The 17,102-nt window shown below is 42.7% G+C and overlaps 1 protein-coding gene across 15 annotated transcripts in view; it reads left to right on the top strand.

Moving 5' to 3' along the window:
- AFF1 (ALF transcription elongation factor 1) overlaps positions 1–17,102 on the top strand; it is a 163,827-nt gene that overhangs the window by 55,269 nt on the left and 91,456 nt on the right. For 12 of the 15 annotated variants that reach the window (XR_010601250.1, XR_010601248.1, XR_010601249.1 and 9 more), the window contains one exon: positions 16,917–17,037. The exons of 2 other annotated variants lie outside the window; for them this stretch is intronic. Coding sequence is in view for 8 of the 13 variants with exons in the window: in XM_024103110.3 (XP_023958878.2) it covers positions 16,917–17,037 (121 nt within the window). In the remaining 5 variants the exon portion in view is untranslated. Of the gene's footprint in view, positions 1–15,351; positions 15,832–16,916; positions 17,038–17,102 lie in introns of those variants that run through there. One more of the 15 variants, XM_042856425.2, reaches the window with a different exon arrangement.

The raw sequence follows: 17,102 nt of genomic DNA, 5'->3' as shown, positions 1-17,102 counted from the left end.
TCCCCAGGGTTGTTTGTCCTCAAGAGACATGGGTGTGTGTCTGTCTGTATGTGTCAATATATATACTTGATGATTTGGCAATTTTTTCAAGTTTGCTCTTGTTCTAGTCCCGTCCCTATCAATCCCAACCTTAAATTTATCATTGTTCACATGCAGAAGGAAGTAAAACTTTGTCTGTTTTCCTTTAATTATACTTCACATATGCATATCTTCTTAGAAGCCCTCCTGAGAGCATTTCCTTTAGCACAGAGAATGGCAGCATTCATGTTCCTTGCATAATTATTAATTAACACCTTCCCAGACTCAGTTCTATTGTTGAAGAGACAATGAACTTTTAGATTTCTTTGGGGTTTTGTTTATGATAGCATCATCATGAAAAGGTGTCTCTTTTGGTTTGTTTGGGTTTTTTTTTAGCTTCACAGCTAAAAAATACTTGTGGAAGTATTATTGTTGCAGGCACAGAATTAAGCTGACAAGTACAGACACATATGAACAATTGCTATAGCTTCTTTTCAATGCTCCGAGCCATATTTGTATACAATTGTTATTCAAAGATGGCTCTGACTGTGAGCTCTTGGATTCTGGCATTTGTGCCTTACCACTAACAAACGTCCAGGCTAATCCAGGTTCTAAATGATTTTAAAATGCATCTGTGCACCTATGTTTTTAAATGTGTTCACACTACAGTCAGTGTCCTCAGGATGTGGGGCAGTTACCTTGTATATGGTGCTTAGATTTTATACATCTACAGTAGCGGACTTTCTGGATTTTCATAATCACGTCTCCTCATTATGCTAATACTTCACATTGCCAAGTGCACTGGGTAGAGGGTGGGATTGCTGGGTTGTGTATGGGGGTTTCTTTAATTGTGAAGGGAGGTTTTTGTTTAATTTTCTGCTTGTTGATAAAGCACGATGCTGTAGCTTTTTAGAAGCTTATCTGCCTGATCACTCGGGTATATGGTCCAATCCTGTGCGGTGCTGGTCAAATTATACAAGGAGCTGAGTGCCCAAATTGCGATTTGAAGTAAATGGGTGTTGAGGGCTCTCAGCCCCTTCCAGAATCAAGCCCATAACAAACAGTAGCGCGTGCTGAAAAGAAACTGAAACCTTTCCAGTGTTCAGTAATAAACATATTTTAAATGCAGGGATAACATCAGGAAGTTAATATGTGGTAAGTTTCTCTCTCTCTCTCTCTCTCTCTTTTTCTCCCCCCCGCCCCAATCCACTCCTCCCTCCAAAATCTAGTCTAAAAAGTAGTAAGGTGGGTAGATATTTAATTTGGCATTAGAACTGTTTTCAAATCAAACTTATTTTTACTTATAAAAATGGCTACTCTCTGCTGCCTGTCCCAACCCCCGATGTTTTTATCTCAACATAGCCTGAGGAAATGTATATTTGAAACTTGCTAAATGTTTCTCAGCGTTAATTTTTCACATGCTTTTTGTTAGTGAGGAGACTTACGCAGCAGTATTGGATACTGTGTTGTATGATGCTTTAGTCCATAAATGTTTGTAAAGGGATTCTTTCATGCACCATTGAGGTACTGCCCAGCAGCAGGGCCTTGGTCGGGGTTTCTAAGAGCTGCTGTACTGCAAATAGTAGAGCTGTTTAAAAATGGGAGAAAAAATTCATTTTTTTTTTGCAGTCAAAAAATCAAAATTTTGAAAATTTCAGTGAGCTCTGATTGATGATGATACAGTTCCTTAAATTGAAAAAGTTCTTCTAACAAAAATATTTTACTAGTAGTACAAAATATCCATTGCAGAAATGAAATACACCTCTACCTCGATATAACGCTGTCCTTGGGAGCCAAAAAATCTTTCCGTGTTATAGATGAAACCGTGTTATATTGAACTTGCTTTGATCCGCTGGAGCGCGCAGCCCCCCCCCCCCCGGAGCACTGCTTTACCGTGTTATATCCAAATTCATGTTATATCGGGTCGCGTTATATCGGGGTAGAGGTGTATCAGCGATGATTTGCAGCTGTTCAAAATACCACTTGAAATAATACCAATCTCTACATTGGCAATGCCTGAAGGAGTGAAATAAAAGTAAAAATATCCTGCAAGTCTAGATTTGGTTATGGTGTCTTTTTAAAAAAGAAAGGGGAAAAAAAAAGTGTGTGTGGGGGGGGAGGGGGGGGGGAGTGGAGAAAGCCTGCTGATGATTTTAGTATCTGTTAAGTGTCTTGTTTTCAAATCCCTGGCTTGCAATCACTTTAACGCTGCATAACCAAAGCAGTTTGCCTTTTGAGTCCCACACTGTGTATGGTATGTGTTTAGTGGTAACTTCCTGTGGCACATTTTACCAAGCTTAATTTTTTTAATGGCGGGATGATAAATAAAATAGCCCTTTAAAGAAAAAAAAAATCTGTGGCTCTGATCCTGTTCCTATAGACCTCAGTGGGAATTTGTGCGTCAAGACTTCCATGGGAGTGGAGTTGGGGTCATGTCTGATTAATGTGTCCTGTGCACTTCTTGTGCGCTCTCTTTTTGTAACATATTGAGACTTCAATTAAAAATAAGCATGTCGTGATCTTGAGAAACATTAGTAATCAGCTTCTCATGGGAAAAAAAGGTAATCTTTAATGAGAAAAAAGCTTCAATAAGTTCATGATTTCCTGCAGTTGTACTAAAAGGAAACGTTCCCTCCTAATCTTTTGGAGGAAGAGTTGCTGCATGTGCTGAAGGGAAACTGTACGTTTATGCGTTTTGTGTTTGTGTATTTTCTTGTAGCCTTTCTCCACCCCCTTCCCTGCTGCTGGAGTAATCCCTTTTGGCAACCAGCAGCAGATCCTGAATGCAGCTAAAAGTGGGAAAGATTATTTTTTGTGGTTGTCTCCTTTTTCCTTGTTCAGGATGCACAGGATCTGTTAGTCTTTAAGGTGCCGCCGGACTCCTTGTTGTTTTTGTGGATACAGACTAACACGACTACCCCGATACTTGACAGGAAAGAGTTGAGGAGGTAACTCTCTCCACTCCCTCTTGTTTTTATCAATCTGGGATGCTCTCAGCTGTTACTGTTACGGGTTGCATAGTCACGTATGAACCTCTGAAATGATGCTTTGAGGATTATAATATTAACGGAGTCTGACTCCATAAGTGATACATGCTTAAACTCTGTTTTAAACAGAAATGGGTGATATAAGTTAGGATGTCTACATGAGGCTTTTTGCCCCAAATTTACCACCATTGCTACCAAGAGTTGAGCTCCAACAATGGTGGAAACAGAAGGAAGGCTAGTATAGTAAGACGTCCAGGCAGCCGCCAGTGTTAAAAGCAACCCCATCATCTCAGTTTGTTCAGGGTAGGCGTATAAAACACTGCGCTAAAATGACCAAGAGCAGCTAGTGCCCTATCTGCACTATTGCTTCCACTCATGAAAACAAAGGTCAGGTTTCCACTTACATTTTACCAGTGTAACTGTCTGGTTTTTTGTTTTTTGCTTTTTGCTTTTGCCAACCAAGCAGTGCAGGTAAAAGCCCTAGCGTAGACACAGTTATACCAGTATCGAGGTGCCTTAGCTCTGGTCTACACTATGAGTTTAGGTCGAATTTAGCAGCATTACACCCTGCACCTGTCCACACGACGAAGCAGTTTTTTCCGACTTAAAGGGCTCTTAAAATCGATTTCTGTACTCCTCCCCCGACAAGGGGATTAGTGCTGATATCAACCTTGCCGGGTTGAATTTGGGGTAGTGTGGTCGCAATTCGATGGTATTGGCCTCCGGGAGCTATCCCAGAGTGCTCCATTGTGACCGCTCTGGACAGCACTCTCAACTCAGATGCACTGCGGGAAGGTAGACAGGGAAAGACCCGCAAACTTTTGAATCTCATTTCCTGTTTGGCCAGCGTGGCAATCTGCAGGTGAGTGCAGATCTCATCAGCAGAGATGACCATGATGGAGTCCCAAAATCGCAAAAGAGCTCCAGCATGGATCGAATGGGAGGGACGGGATCTGATTGCTGTAAGGGGAGACGAATCCGTGCTATCAGAACTCCGTTCCGAAAGACGAAATGCCCAAACATTTGAAAAAATCTCCAAGGGCATGAAGGACAGAGGCTATAACAGGGACCCGCAGCAGTGCCGAGGGAGGGTCGACTGATGAAATGGCTTACAGGGTTGGCTTACAGGGAATTAAAATCAACGAAGGGGGTGGGTTTGCATCAAGGAGAACGCACACAACTGTTACACAGAATGGCCCCCTAAAGGATTGAACTCAAAACCCTGGGTTTAGCAGGCCAATGCTCAAAACAATGAGCTATCCCTCTCCCCACTATTCCAGGCAGGACTGAATCTCCATTCAACTTTTCAAGGTGCCCCTGACAGACCTCACCGAAACGACTGTCGGCCATTGATTTCATGGAGGGAGGGATGGGGGAGCAAATGAATACAAAACAAATCTGGTCTCTTTCTTGTTTTGATCCACTCCATCTCTCTTGTACATCTTAGGCTGGCAGCAGACGGTGCAGTACGACTGCTAGCCATCGTTGTCTCCTGGCTGCTCACCAGAAGACGGTTCAGTACGACTGAATCTCCAGGAGACTAAACTTAAAAAGAGAGTGACCTGGAGTCACTCCCATTTATGTCCAGGCGCCCCTGGCAGACCTCACTGACGTCGGCTAAAAGAGGGAGACGACGACGATGGCTACTGATCGTAATCAGGGCCGGCTCCAGGCACCAGCTTACCAAGCAGGTGCTTGGGGCGGCCACTTCGGAGAGGGGCGGCACGTCCAGCTGTTCGGCGGCAATTTGGCGGACAGTCCCTCACTCCTGCTCGGAGCAAAGGACCTCCCGCTGAATTGCCACCGCAGATTGCGATCGCGGCTTTTTTTTGGTTTTGTTTGGCTGCTTGGGGCGGCCAAAACCCTGGAGCCGGCCCTGATCGTAATGCACCGTCTGCTGCCAAAAGGCAATGAGCTACTGCTGTGTAGCAATGCAGTACCACGTCTGCCAGCACCCAGGAGAGTATGGTGACGGTGAGCTGAGCGGACTCCATGCTTGCTATGGTATGGCGTCTGCACAGGTAACCCAGGAAAAAAGGCTCGAAATGATTGCCTGCCGCTGCTTTCACGGAGGGAGGGAGGAAGTGGGGGCCTGATGACATGTACCCAGAACCACCCGCGACAGTGTTTTTGACCCATCTGGCATTGGGATCTCAACCCAGAATTCCAATAGGCAGCGGAGACTGTAGGAGTTGTGGGATAGCTACCACAGTGCAATGCTCCGGAAGTCGACGCTAGCCTCAGTACTGTGGACGCACTCCGCTGAGTTAATGGTCTTAAGTGGGGACACACACAATCGACTGTATAAAATCGATTTCTAAAAAATCGACTTCTATAAATTTGTTCTAACTTCATAGTGTAGACATACCTTCATACTGATTACAGCTTATTAAGGTGCCTGAAGTGAAATAAGCTATGCTGGGGTATAAGTGCCTTTACCTTAGCAGAGGCAGGGTTTGCTGCTTAACTATACTGGTATAGTTCAAGTGGTAAACTTTTAAGCCTGAATTGGTGGCAACTGTGAAATTATGGGTGAGAAAGCTTAGCATACACAAGGCTGTAATGGCTTTGTGCCTTTAATAATGATAATAATTATTATTAATAAATAATACCTAGCCCTTTGCATCAGTAGGTCTCAAAGTACTTGACAAAGGAGTCATTCTCATATCAGTTTTCCCATTTTATAGATGAGGAAACTGAGGCATGGTGAGCCCAGTCTCAGCTCCTTGGCAACCTAGGCAACTTGTAACTCCTTGGCAGGCTGGGCTACTGCAGACTGTCCCAGAATTGGCATTCCCAGGCACTGAGCTCCTTGGGAGCTCTGGCTCCTGTATTGTCCAAGATGTCGGGATGCTGGATGGGTCGGGACCTTGGAAACATTTCAAAAAGGTTTTTCACTAAAATGTCATGTTGTCTTTTCAAAACTAAATTTTGGAATTCTCTTTGTGTAGGAAAAACTTGAAATGTTTAGGGTTTTTTTTTTTCTTTTTTTTCCTTCTGGAACTCTTTTGAAATTTCGGACTTTACTGTCTAATGGGAATTCTAGTTTCCGGCCCGCTCTACTTAGATAACAAGGTGGTAGACGCTTTTGAAATACCCAAGCTAGACACGCCTCCAGAACACAGAAAAAGGCTGGCTATCTTTAGTAGGTGCATGCTTCAGGGATAGGCTTCCCTGTAAAGTGGCTGGATCTTTTTGAAAACTTCTGGGGCCTAATCCTCCCCCTGGGAGGAAATCAAGAATAGCCCTAGAAGTCTGTCTTGCAATGGATATAAGGCTCTAGATGTTTTGTGACATCTGTGTCAGGTTTGCCCCTCTGTCTAGATTTGGGAATGTATATGGGGTCACCAGCTCCCAGTGTTGCCTTATGGTAGTAGAATTATGGTCTCTCTGGGTGTATCCACACTGCACGTGAAGCCCAAGCTCTGGTTTAATTTGGAGCCCAAGCCCCCCTTCCGTTCACATGCCTATCAGTTTGACTTGGGTCAGTAAGCGCTCAGGACCCAGGTCCTAGGACCCTTCCGGAGGGTGGGTTAGGACCTGAGTTGTGCTGTGACTCGGGTCCAAGCCCCGTCATTTTACAGTATGGATACAGCTCAAGCTGCAGACTTGAGTCAGAAGGTCTGCCCAGTGCAGTATGGACACATTAACATGACTGGTTTCAGAGTAGCAGCCGTGTTAGTCTGTATCCGCAAAAAGAAGAACAGGAGGACTTGTGGCACCTTAGAGACTAACAAATTTATTAGAGCATAAGCTTTCGTGGACTACAGCCCACTTCTATGCATCCGAAGAAGTGGGCTGTAGTCCACGAAAGCTTATGCTCTAATAAATTTGTTAGTCTCTAAGGTGCCACAAGTCCTCCTGTTCTTCTATTAACATGACTGTGAGTCTGGGGTCCAGCAATTGTAAGCCTAGGTTTACAATGCCGCATGGACGCTCAAGTGCAAACTCAGGAAACAGAGTCTACAAGCCCATGTCTCGCAGACGTGGTTACAGTGCAGTGTTAATGCCAAGATTTTCAAATCTGGTTAGTAATTTGAAGGTGCCCTACCCAAAATATCTTTTAAAAAGGATTTGATAATCAGAGGTTAGATCCTTGGTGCGTTATGAAAATCAAGCACCTTTTTATAATGTCTCAAATTGGGCTCCGATAATCATTCTTTGAAAATGTTGGCCTAAGTACTTCTCTACACATGAACTGGAATCAAAATAACTACATTGTTTTAATTCACACCTTTAATTATTTCTGTGTAAATCTGTGTGAATGCTCTTATTTTGGATTTAGAGTGGCCTCTGTTTTTCAATTATCTAAATTGGTAAAACACAGACTTAATTTAATTTGAAATAGGGTGTTGTTAGTCTGAAATAATGTCCATAGATGTGCACAGAAATAGACAAAGGTGTGAATTAAAACCAATCTTAGTTTTTGGCTCTAGTTTGTGTATAGAGGAGACCTTACTTCTAATTGGCCATGTAGTTGGAAAATTCCAAACTTGAAGCTAATGGATACCAACGCACTCACCTCCTTCTCGTTTAAAAATGTATCTCCTTTTGTGGACTTAAATGAGAGGAAAATACGCCTCTGTTAACCCTGAATGAGGGTTGGTGGATTGGTTTAAAAAGTGAGCAAGAGAGTAGATCAGGTTCATTAAAAAGCAAATCAGAGTACACAGGACAAGTGGGTAGTCAGTTGTGCCTAGTCAACGGTCTGAGCCAATAGTTTCCATGACAGCAGTAAATGGCATTTAGTAATAATGCATGACTAACCTCATTTAGCAGATCCTGGTAGACAAGTAAATGTGAGAATACTCACATCAGCCAGACTATTCCAGAGCAGACATGTTTGTGTTCTGCTGAAATTGGTGTCATCACAAAAACTTAGTTTGGGCTTTTTTCCTTTCTTCCCTGCTGTATCTTTGTGTTTGGCTTTTTTCTTTTTAAATTCATGGGTCGGGGGCAGGGAAGGTTCAGAGATAGAAAAGGTCTTTAGACACATTACAAGTGGTGTTTTTGCAACAAACAGAATTTAAGATGCTGTTTTACACTCACTATCAGTATGCAGATGGGAAGGAATTGATGCTCTTTTTAATTAGGTGGTTATAACAAGTGTGAATGGAGGCAGAAAGTGGAGGTTTTTTCTTCATTTAAATACCTCCTGAATCTATGAGGAAAGCATCTATGAGGAATCTATGAGGAATATGGAATTCTATTTTCCCTTCTGGGAATGACAGAAAGATGTGCCAAATCCACTTGGATGTCCTACTATATATTTAGTAGAATGCAGTTTACAAGATCATAAATCGTATGCTGAATTTTGTTAGCTTTTCATTGTTTCTGCTTTCTGCTCTTTTTTTAAACCATTAATTTCTAGACGTGATTTTGTTAATCGTACAATATCACATTCTAGATCAGAAATTTTAAAATGCTAAGCGTTGACAACTCACTAGTGACTGTGGATTATATTTGGGTGGGGGGGGGGCAAATGAAAATAACTCATCAGCTTTTTTTTTTCTTTTTTTTCCAATCTCAATGTCTTATGAATTTTCAACATCCTTTTTGAAATTTTTTTGTCCTGCTGTGTGCTTTTTAATTTTTTAATTTTTATTTTATTTTATGATGTTATCGATAAGAGGCAGTGGTGGAGATGAAATGTATGTTGTTTGGTTTTATTTTTACAAAATGCTCTTAATTTCGTTTGAAACATTTTTGAAAGACTCGTATTTAATGCACATGTATCAGAACACAGGCCCTCTGAATTGCCCGACAGTATACAAATCAGGATTCTCCTGTGCTCTGCTTGAGGTTCATCTACATCGGGGTAGGCAAACTTTTTGGCCCAAGGGCAGCCACATCTGGATATGGAAACTGTATGGCAGGCCATGAATGCACACAAAATTGGGGTTGGGGTGCAGGAGGGGGTGAGGGCTCTGTGTCAGGGTGCGGGCTCTGGGGTGAGGCCAGAAATGAGGAGTTCAAGGTGTGGGAGGGGGCTCTGGGCTGGGGCAGGGGGTTGGGTTGTGGGAGTGGGGCCCATCATCTGGAGGTGTGAGCTCTGGGTTGGGGCTGGGGATGAGCGGTTTGGGGTGTAGGAGGTGCTCTGGGCTGGGATTGAGGTGTTCGGAGGGTGGGATGGGATTGGGGTTGCGGCGTGGGAGGGGCTGAGGGGGGTGCAGGCTTGAGGCAGCGCTTACCTCAAGCAGCTCCCGGAAGCAGCGGCACGTCCCCCCCTCTGTCTCCTACGTGGAGGTGTGGCCAGGTGGCTCTGCGCGCTGCCCGTCTGCAGGCGCTGCCCCCACAGCTCCAATTGGCCAGGAGCTGCATAGGAGGAGCCAGAGTGGGGACATGCCGCTGCTTCCGGGATCCTCGGCACGTGCGTGTGCGCGCGGAGCAGTCCCTGACCCTGCTCCCCGGCTGGAGTGCAGGAGTGGGGCAAACCCCAGACCCCGCTCCCCAGCGGGAGCTGGAGGGCCAAATTAAATTGGCTGGCTGGCCGGATCTGGCCTGCGGGCTGTAGTTTGCCCACCCCGATTTATATGTACCTAAGATCAATAAAAATCACAATTTTATATGTTCATAGATTAGAACTAACGCTCTTCAACTTTAGTTTATTGCTAAAGATGTTTTGTGTGAGCGCGCACACGTGTGAGCATTTGTTCAGACATGTATATACACTCTCTCTTTCGTAGCAGAATAATCAGAACAACCTGCTGGCTCTCTAGCTATAACATGTGCCTGTTGACCCCCCAGCCAGGCCCTCACAGAGCAGACGCATGCAGAACCCAGGTTTGCACTGACAGTACACGACATCTCTGTTTGCACAAAGATGCAATCCATTAAAATATAATAAGGTTGTCTCACCGTGTGTTTTCCCTAAAGGAAAACTGGCTCATTTTGCATGTGGAAAAAATACCCAGGATGTTAACTGAAGCCATCCAAAACATTACAGGCAGACATTGTCCAGTTGAGAACATAACTAATGCAAAGAGACTGAAAAGACAGAGAGTTTAGTTTACTTCTAAAAACTAAGCAAGCAAGAAGTTATTTGGGTCTTTACAGATGACTGTCAAAGCTGCCTGGAGGGATGGCAAGATGCCAGCTCTCACAGTTAGGGCAGTTGCACCTGTGTTTTCCCTCTGTGGTCCCTCAAGGGCACCCACTCTAGGCTTCCCGCTCCTCAGCTGTCACCTCTCTTGGGTAGAGACCTGTGTGTGTCTCTCTCTCTCCTGACTGTGGATTTTCCAGGCTGCATAATGCCCTACCTATACTGTGATATTGCCGGCAACCCAGACCACTGAAATAGGTCAGCATCTGCGCTTTCTAAGAAGTGGATTTATTTTTAAAGGAAAGCATTACAGAGAAAACATATTAAAATAATAAAGGAATCTACATGCATGATGATAAGCTTACCAGAGATCACCCCCAGTGCCAACAAGGGCTCTGGTAGGAGTCAGTTCTCCATACCCCACAAAAAGGGGTTTTTCTATGGTCACAAGTTCATAACCGCCTTAGCTCAAAACTATCCCACCCATCCATAGTTCAGTCTTTCCTTTATACAGCTTGGGCCTTTGATCTTGAGACTCTAGGAACAGGTAATCAATAGCCAGTGGTTCTCTCCTCAGGGCGTAGCTTCAAAAGGCCAGTTTTTGCATAATCAGAGGTAGGGAATTTGCATTCACCTCACCCTAGACATTCCCCAGGCAAACCACTTGATACTGTTTGTCCCAAAAGTCCATTCTTATCTGGCACATTGTTCATTATGGTCCTTTGGAATTCATAACCCCTCCCAGGGTTCAGATCTCGTCTTCCCACAATAGGTTACATGCAGTCCAGGCCCACAGTAATACATTTGCATTTAGTACAATGGACTCCAAAGATACTTCAATTTAATTCCATGAAGTTTGTCAGGGATATTGCAGAAAATTGTTACATCTATCATGCCAGCTTCTCATTAACCAAGGGTTGACAGATCCTTGAGTCAGAAGAGCACTTGCAGTAAAGAATACACATCTTAAATCTTCATCCCTTGTTAAACATACTTTCATGGATTACCAAGTGGTTAGTGCAGGGGTCAGCAGCCTTTCAGAAGTGGTGTGCCGAGTCTTCATTTAGTCACTCTAATTTGAGGTTTCGCATGCCAGTAATACATTTTAATGTTTTTAGAAGGTCTCTTCCTATAAGTCTATAATATATAACTAAACTATTGTTGTATGTAAAGTAAATACGGTTTTTAAAATGTTTAATAAGCTTCATTTAAAATTAAATTAAAATGCAGAGTCCCCTGGACCGGTGGCCAGGACCTGGGCAGTGTGAGAGCCACTGAAAATCATCTCGCGTGCCACCTTTGGCATGCGTGCCATAGGTTGCCTACCCCTGAGTTAGTGTGTTAATTGCTGGCATATACTAGTTGAAAGAGTTGGTTGAGAGAGAAATCGAGGATCCCGTAAAAATCATCAGAATTCTTACATAACACCATCCTCCCCTGACATTTCATAACCATCCTATTCCTGTCCATATACGTGTTGGTAGAGGACAATATGTGTGTCTTTAAAACTCTTATTTACTTCTAGCAATTATTTTTATCAACTAAATATCCCAAAATGTTTCAAATGCACATCTTACACTTGCTCCATTTTGAGCAATGGCTATTTCTCATCCTGGATAATGGTGCATAATACCTTTTTAATTTTCAAATGGCCCCCTCTTTAAAACAAGAGTAACTGAGGTTTTTTTTAAAATGTTAGGGAGGGGTCTGTGTAAGGAAGGGGTGTTTTATTCTAAATCTAATAATGTTGACAGCATTCTTTAAATGGTTTTGGTTTTTGCCTCTGTATTTTTATACTTTATTCTCTTGGAAGCAAGCAAGCAAATAAAAATCTGTTATCCTTAAGATAAACCAAGATTTGGCGGATAGGTTGATTTTTTTTCTCATGTTATTTAGATTAATATTTTAAACAGTGTTTGCTTGGCATGATCTATTTCTTCTACATAAAGTTGTGTCAGCTCAGTGGCCGCTCGCAGGAGAGGCCTAGGTCTGGAGCTGGAAAGATGTTGCATTATCTCTAATTAACAATGTAAGGAAAGCTTTCACAACACCTGCATGCACTTTGCTCTAGCCTGTGCTGTCACTCCCTTCATGAGAATTAGTTCACCCATAATTGTAAAATAAAAAAATCATTATGGTGTTAATTTTTTAAAAAAATGCTCAGAATTGAATACATCTACAAGGGCAGTCTGGCCCTTTTACTGTCAAAGAAGCTAAATCTGGTCCCAAGTGAGGAAGCTGATGAATTTTCTATTTCATGCTCGTTCCTCAAATGCCCAATGAATGATGAAGGGTCTTCTATCAATTCTTGCACAATGTGACTGGGAAAGTGAGCTTATACTTATGGGAACAGTGAGGGAAATATGATATTGGTGTGAGATGGGAAGAGTTCCACACCCTCGGTTTCACCTACATCTCCTTGTAATGATGGAAGTTGGAACAAAAGTAAATAACACTTCAGGATGTGACTGCAATTTACACTTACAGACTCCAAGTCCAGAAGGCATTATGGTCATCTAGTCTGACCTCCAGTATATCACAGGCCACAGAACTTCCACAAAATAATTTCTAGAGCATATCTCTCTGAAAAGAGAGAGAGAAAGAGAGAGGGTAATTGAAATTGAAGTTCAAAATGTAAATCCCTTTCTCTAGCTGGAAAATATTTGTTTCCTCACTTAAAATGAAAAAAAGAACAGTATGTTCTCAAGTTGTCTAACATATGATGTTTATAGCTTGGCTGGCTAGGTGACAGAAAATGTTTTCAGCTCCCCCAGGCTGTCTAGCCTTCTAGAGAGTTTATTACCAGCAAAAAGAACAGGAGTACTTGTGGCACCTTAGAGACTAACAAATTTATTAGAGCATAAATTTGTTAGTCTCTAAGGTGCCACAAGTACTCCTGTTCTTTTTGCGGATACAGACTAACATGGCTGCTACTCTGAAATTTATTACCAGCATACGCTATGGTGTCATGGTAGTTAACAATATTGTGGTCAGCAGACGAGGGTTTAAATAGGGGTTCAGAACTTTAGTCTAAAAACATATATGCACCCTGCCTACTTTAGGATTGTAGGCAAAGACTCTTTAAAATAAATAAATAAATAGGCATCTAAAGTTAGGCTCCTAAATCCATATTTAGACACCGGGTTAAGGGAGTCTGGTTTAAAAAATACTGAGCGCCCAGCATTAATCCTGACTTGAATCGGAGATACAGGTTGCTGAATGTTTTTTAAAACAAGGCCACTTATTGTGGGGCCGGAGTATGGGTTTAGGAGCTTTAAGCACTTGTTTTTTTAATACCTTGACCAGAGTAGTGTTGCAAACTTTCTACTCGCATAAAACTGAACAACCTGGCCCCGCCCCTGCTCACTCCATCCCTGCTCGCTCTCCCCACCCTCCCTCACTCGCTCATTTTAACCGGGCTGGCTCATGGAGCTGAGGTGCGGGAGGGGATGAGGGCTCCGGCCAGAAATAAGGAGTTCAGAGTGCGGGAGGGGGCTCTAGGCTGGGGTTGGGGTGGGGGCTGCGAAGGCTCTGGGGAAGGGCTGGGGGTGAGGGGTTTGGGGTGTAGGAGGGTGCTCCGGGCTGAGACTGAGGGGTTCGGAGGGCGGGAGGGGGATCAGGTCTGGGGCAGGGGTTGGGGCGTGGAGCGGGGAAGCAGTGGCATGTCCCCCCTCCCGCTCCTACCTCCTATGTGGAGGGGTGGCCAGGCAGGATCCCTTTTCGACCGGGTGTTCCGGACACCTGGTCACCCTAAACCAGAGTGAAAAAGATATATTGGATTCTATTTTCCTGCCAAGGAATTATATGGTGCCCCCAATAGAGGACCTGTCTCACATTATACAGATGCACAGTATTGTGAAAGAGACTCTGTAGTTAAGAGTGGGAGGCCCGTCCATTGTAAGATCTGATGTTCATGCTATTAACTTTTTCCGAAAACAGCCTTTTGGCCTGACCTTTTCCATGTTTATTCTCAGCCGTGAAGTGACTCTTGCAAAGTTTTCAAAGGAAATATATTAAACCATTTTACTTACTAGAATGTGAGGAAAATGCTGTTTCATGCTTTAAAAAACAAAACAAAACAGCCTTTCCAAATAATTCAAATAGCAGCATTCTTGAAACTTTAAGGTTCATTGTCAACTTTAAATCTTACATTTTTTTTTTTTTAAAGGAGACAAACGTAGTTTCAGGTACCAAATTTGGCCCAGATTCCCTGTGTCAATATTTGTGACTTTTACAATCACACTTTTCTATTTAAAAAACAAAAGATGGAAAAAAAACCAACCCACCTCAACAAAACCCCTCCACCTTATTTGCTGTGTGAACTCTCTTCCTCCCTCCCCTTCCAAAACAATAACAAAATCACTTTGAGAAACTGACTAGCTAACTGACTATACACAGGAATAAGTGAAACTTACTACACACAAAGTGCTGTTAAGTATACAAAGTAAACAAACTGAAAAAACCTTACTATTTCAGCTACATGTTACCTGGAGCAATAGTACATGAACATGTTTCATAAAGAGGTTTCTGATTTTTTTTTTTTTTTGTAATTGACTGTGAGCTTTTCAAATCTGGCATATGTGTACTACTCATTGGGAATTCGTGCTTTGCTACATTTGGAAAAAAAATAAGGAATAATAAAGATTAATTTTTTTAAAATTTGCATATGGCTAACACTTAACACATTAATTTTCCTTAATGTCATATGTATATACTGGCTGTACTCATTTATCTGGAAGTTTGCCTTTGGATAGCATCATATCCCAAAAGTTGAACAAAGTCCCAGATACCCTGCCAGCAGTGGACAGATTGCTGGGTGAACCATTAGAGCAAAATATGATCTTTACAATCAAATAGTGTTTTGTCATCACATTTGTACGTTAAAATGTGTCATGGACTAGTACAGAATTGAGAAACTATCCTAAATCCTTCATGAGTGAACTAACTGACTCCTATGCCAAGACAAGTATCAGAGAGGCAGCCGTGTTAGTCTGTATCCACAAAAACAACAAGGAGTCTGGTGGCACCTTAAAGACAAACAGATTTATTTGGGCATAAGTTTTCATGGGTAAAAAAACCCACAGAAAATCACATACAGCCCCCACCTAAAACCTCTCCAGCACATCATCAACAATCTACAACCAATCCTGGAAAATGATCCCTCACTCTCCCAGACCTTGGGAGGCAGGCCAGTCCTTGCTTACAGACAGCCCCCCAACCTGAAGCAAATACTCACCACACTAACCCAGGAACCAATCCCTGTAACAAACCTCGTTGGCTATTCTGTCCCCATATCAACTCTAGTGACATCATCAGAGGACCCAACCACATCAGCCACACCATCAGGGGCTCATTCATCTGCACATCTACTAATGTTATATATGCCATCATGTGCCAGCAATGCCCCTCTGCCATGTACATTGGCCAAACCGGACAATCCCTATGTAAAAGAATAAATGGACACAAATCGGACATCAGGAATGGTAACATACTTCAATCTTAAATACCTCAATCTTCCTCGACATTCTATAGCAGATTTTAAAGTAGCCATCTTTCAACAAAAAAACTTCAAAAACAGACTTCAAAAAGAAACGGCAGAACTAAAATTCATTTGCAAATTTAACACCATTAATTTGGGCTTGAATAGGGTCTGGGAGTGGCTGGCTCACTACAAAAACAACTTTCCCTCTCCTGGAATTGACACCTCCTCATCAATTATTTGGGAGTGGACTACATCCACCCTGATTGAATTGGCCCTGTCAACACTGGTTCTCCACTTGTAAGGTAACTCCCTTCTCTTCATGTGTCAATATAATAATGTCTACATCTGTAATTTTCACTCCATGCATCTGAAGAAGTGGGTTTTTTACCCACGAATGCTTACGCCCCAATAAATTTGTTAGTCTTTTAAGGTGCCACCAGACTCCTTGTTGTTTATGCAAAGACAGGCCTCTGCCTTTCTTTTGGGTATGTCTAAAACTTTTCAACGCTAGGGAAAGGGGGAGGTGGGGAGTTATCATTGATATTTTAATATTGGGACACCATTATGGCCTTTCATGTCAAGAGGAATGTAATCACTGTGCGTGTGCAGTAGGCTGTGAGAAAGGAAGGGTGGAACTCACACAGACTTTTTCTTACAAAACGTACATACATATTAGAGCAATGGATTCTTTTATTTTTCAGTAACATTTGTTCAGGGAAGCTCAATTACTGCATCTGGTTTTCTATGAAGTCTTCCTTTTGTGGATGTGTCACGGTTCTATAGCTGAATTGATGTAGGCACAAGGAGGTCAAGGGACTTCCCTGTTATCTCTGCTTGTTTGTGAGTGGCTCTAGTCAGTGTTCTCTTGATTCTTAGACCCTCTTGCTTGAATCAGACTACGTGGCCTCCCAAATAAACAGCTTGCAAAATAATTGAAAATAAAGCATTTAATTTAAAATGTACACCTAGTCAAGAGAATGTTGTATGCAGTGTTTCAATTCTCACATAGACCGGTGCCTCTGAATTTGAATGACAGCTCTGCGGTCAGAAACCTTGCTGACTTCTCCTCTAGCGGAGCATCTTTATAAAGTTATTAATCCGTTTGCTCTCCTTGGTGTATGATGTCAGGAATAAAACCCTTCAGCGTAGCCTGCACACTGACACATCTGCTGTGTGAGCTCTTCCCATGCCATGTGCCGACTGCCTTATGTGACTGATACATCGGTCCAATTATCCAATAGGTTTTATGATTTTAAACTCAGTTGGCTTGTTGGAAGTGTGGTGTGTTAGCTGAGGAAATGGCTTTTGCACAGCACAGACCCTTGTTTCGACAGCGCTAGGTGGAAGTAAAATGCTAACGAATCTTTTTTCCTTCTCTCTCCAAAAGCTTATACAATGAGGATAGAAATTTGCTCCGGATCAGAGAGAGAGAGAGACGGAATCAGGAAGCTCTTCAGGAGAGAGAGACATACCCGGAAAATGCCCCCCTCTTTGCAGAACCTTACAAGGTATTGATAATGTATCATGTTGCAGAGAGGAGGGGGAAGGAGATGTGACCTTCATGTGCACTATA

This window comes from Chrysemys picta, chromosome 5 (assembly GCF_011386835.1).
Source record: "Chrysemys picta bellii isolate R12L10 chromosome 5, ASM1138683v2, whole genome shotgun sequence".
In the NCBI taxonomy this organism is placed as follows: Eukaryota; Metazoa; Chordata; order Testudines; family Emydidae; genus Chrysemys; species Chrysemys picta.
The sequence above is the reverse complement of the archived record's forward strand: the minus strand, read 5'-3'. Positions and strand labels throughout refer to the sequence as shown.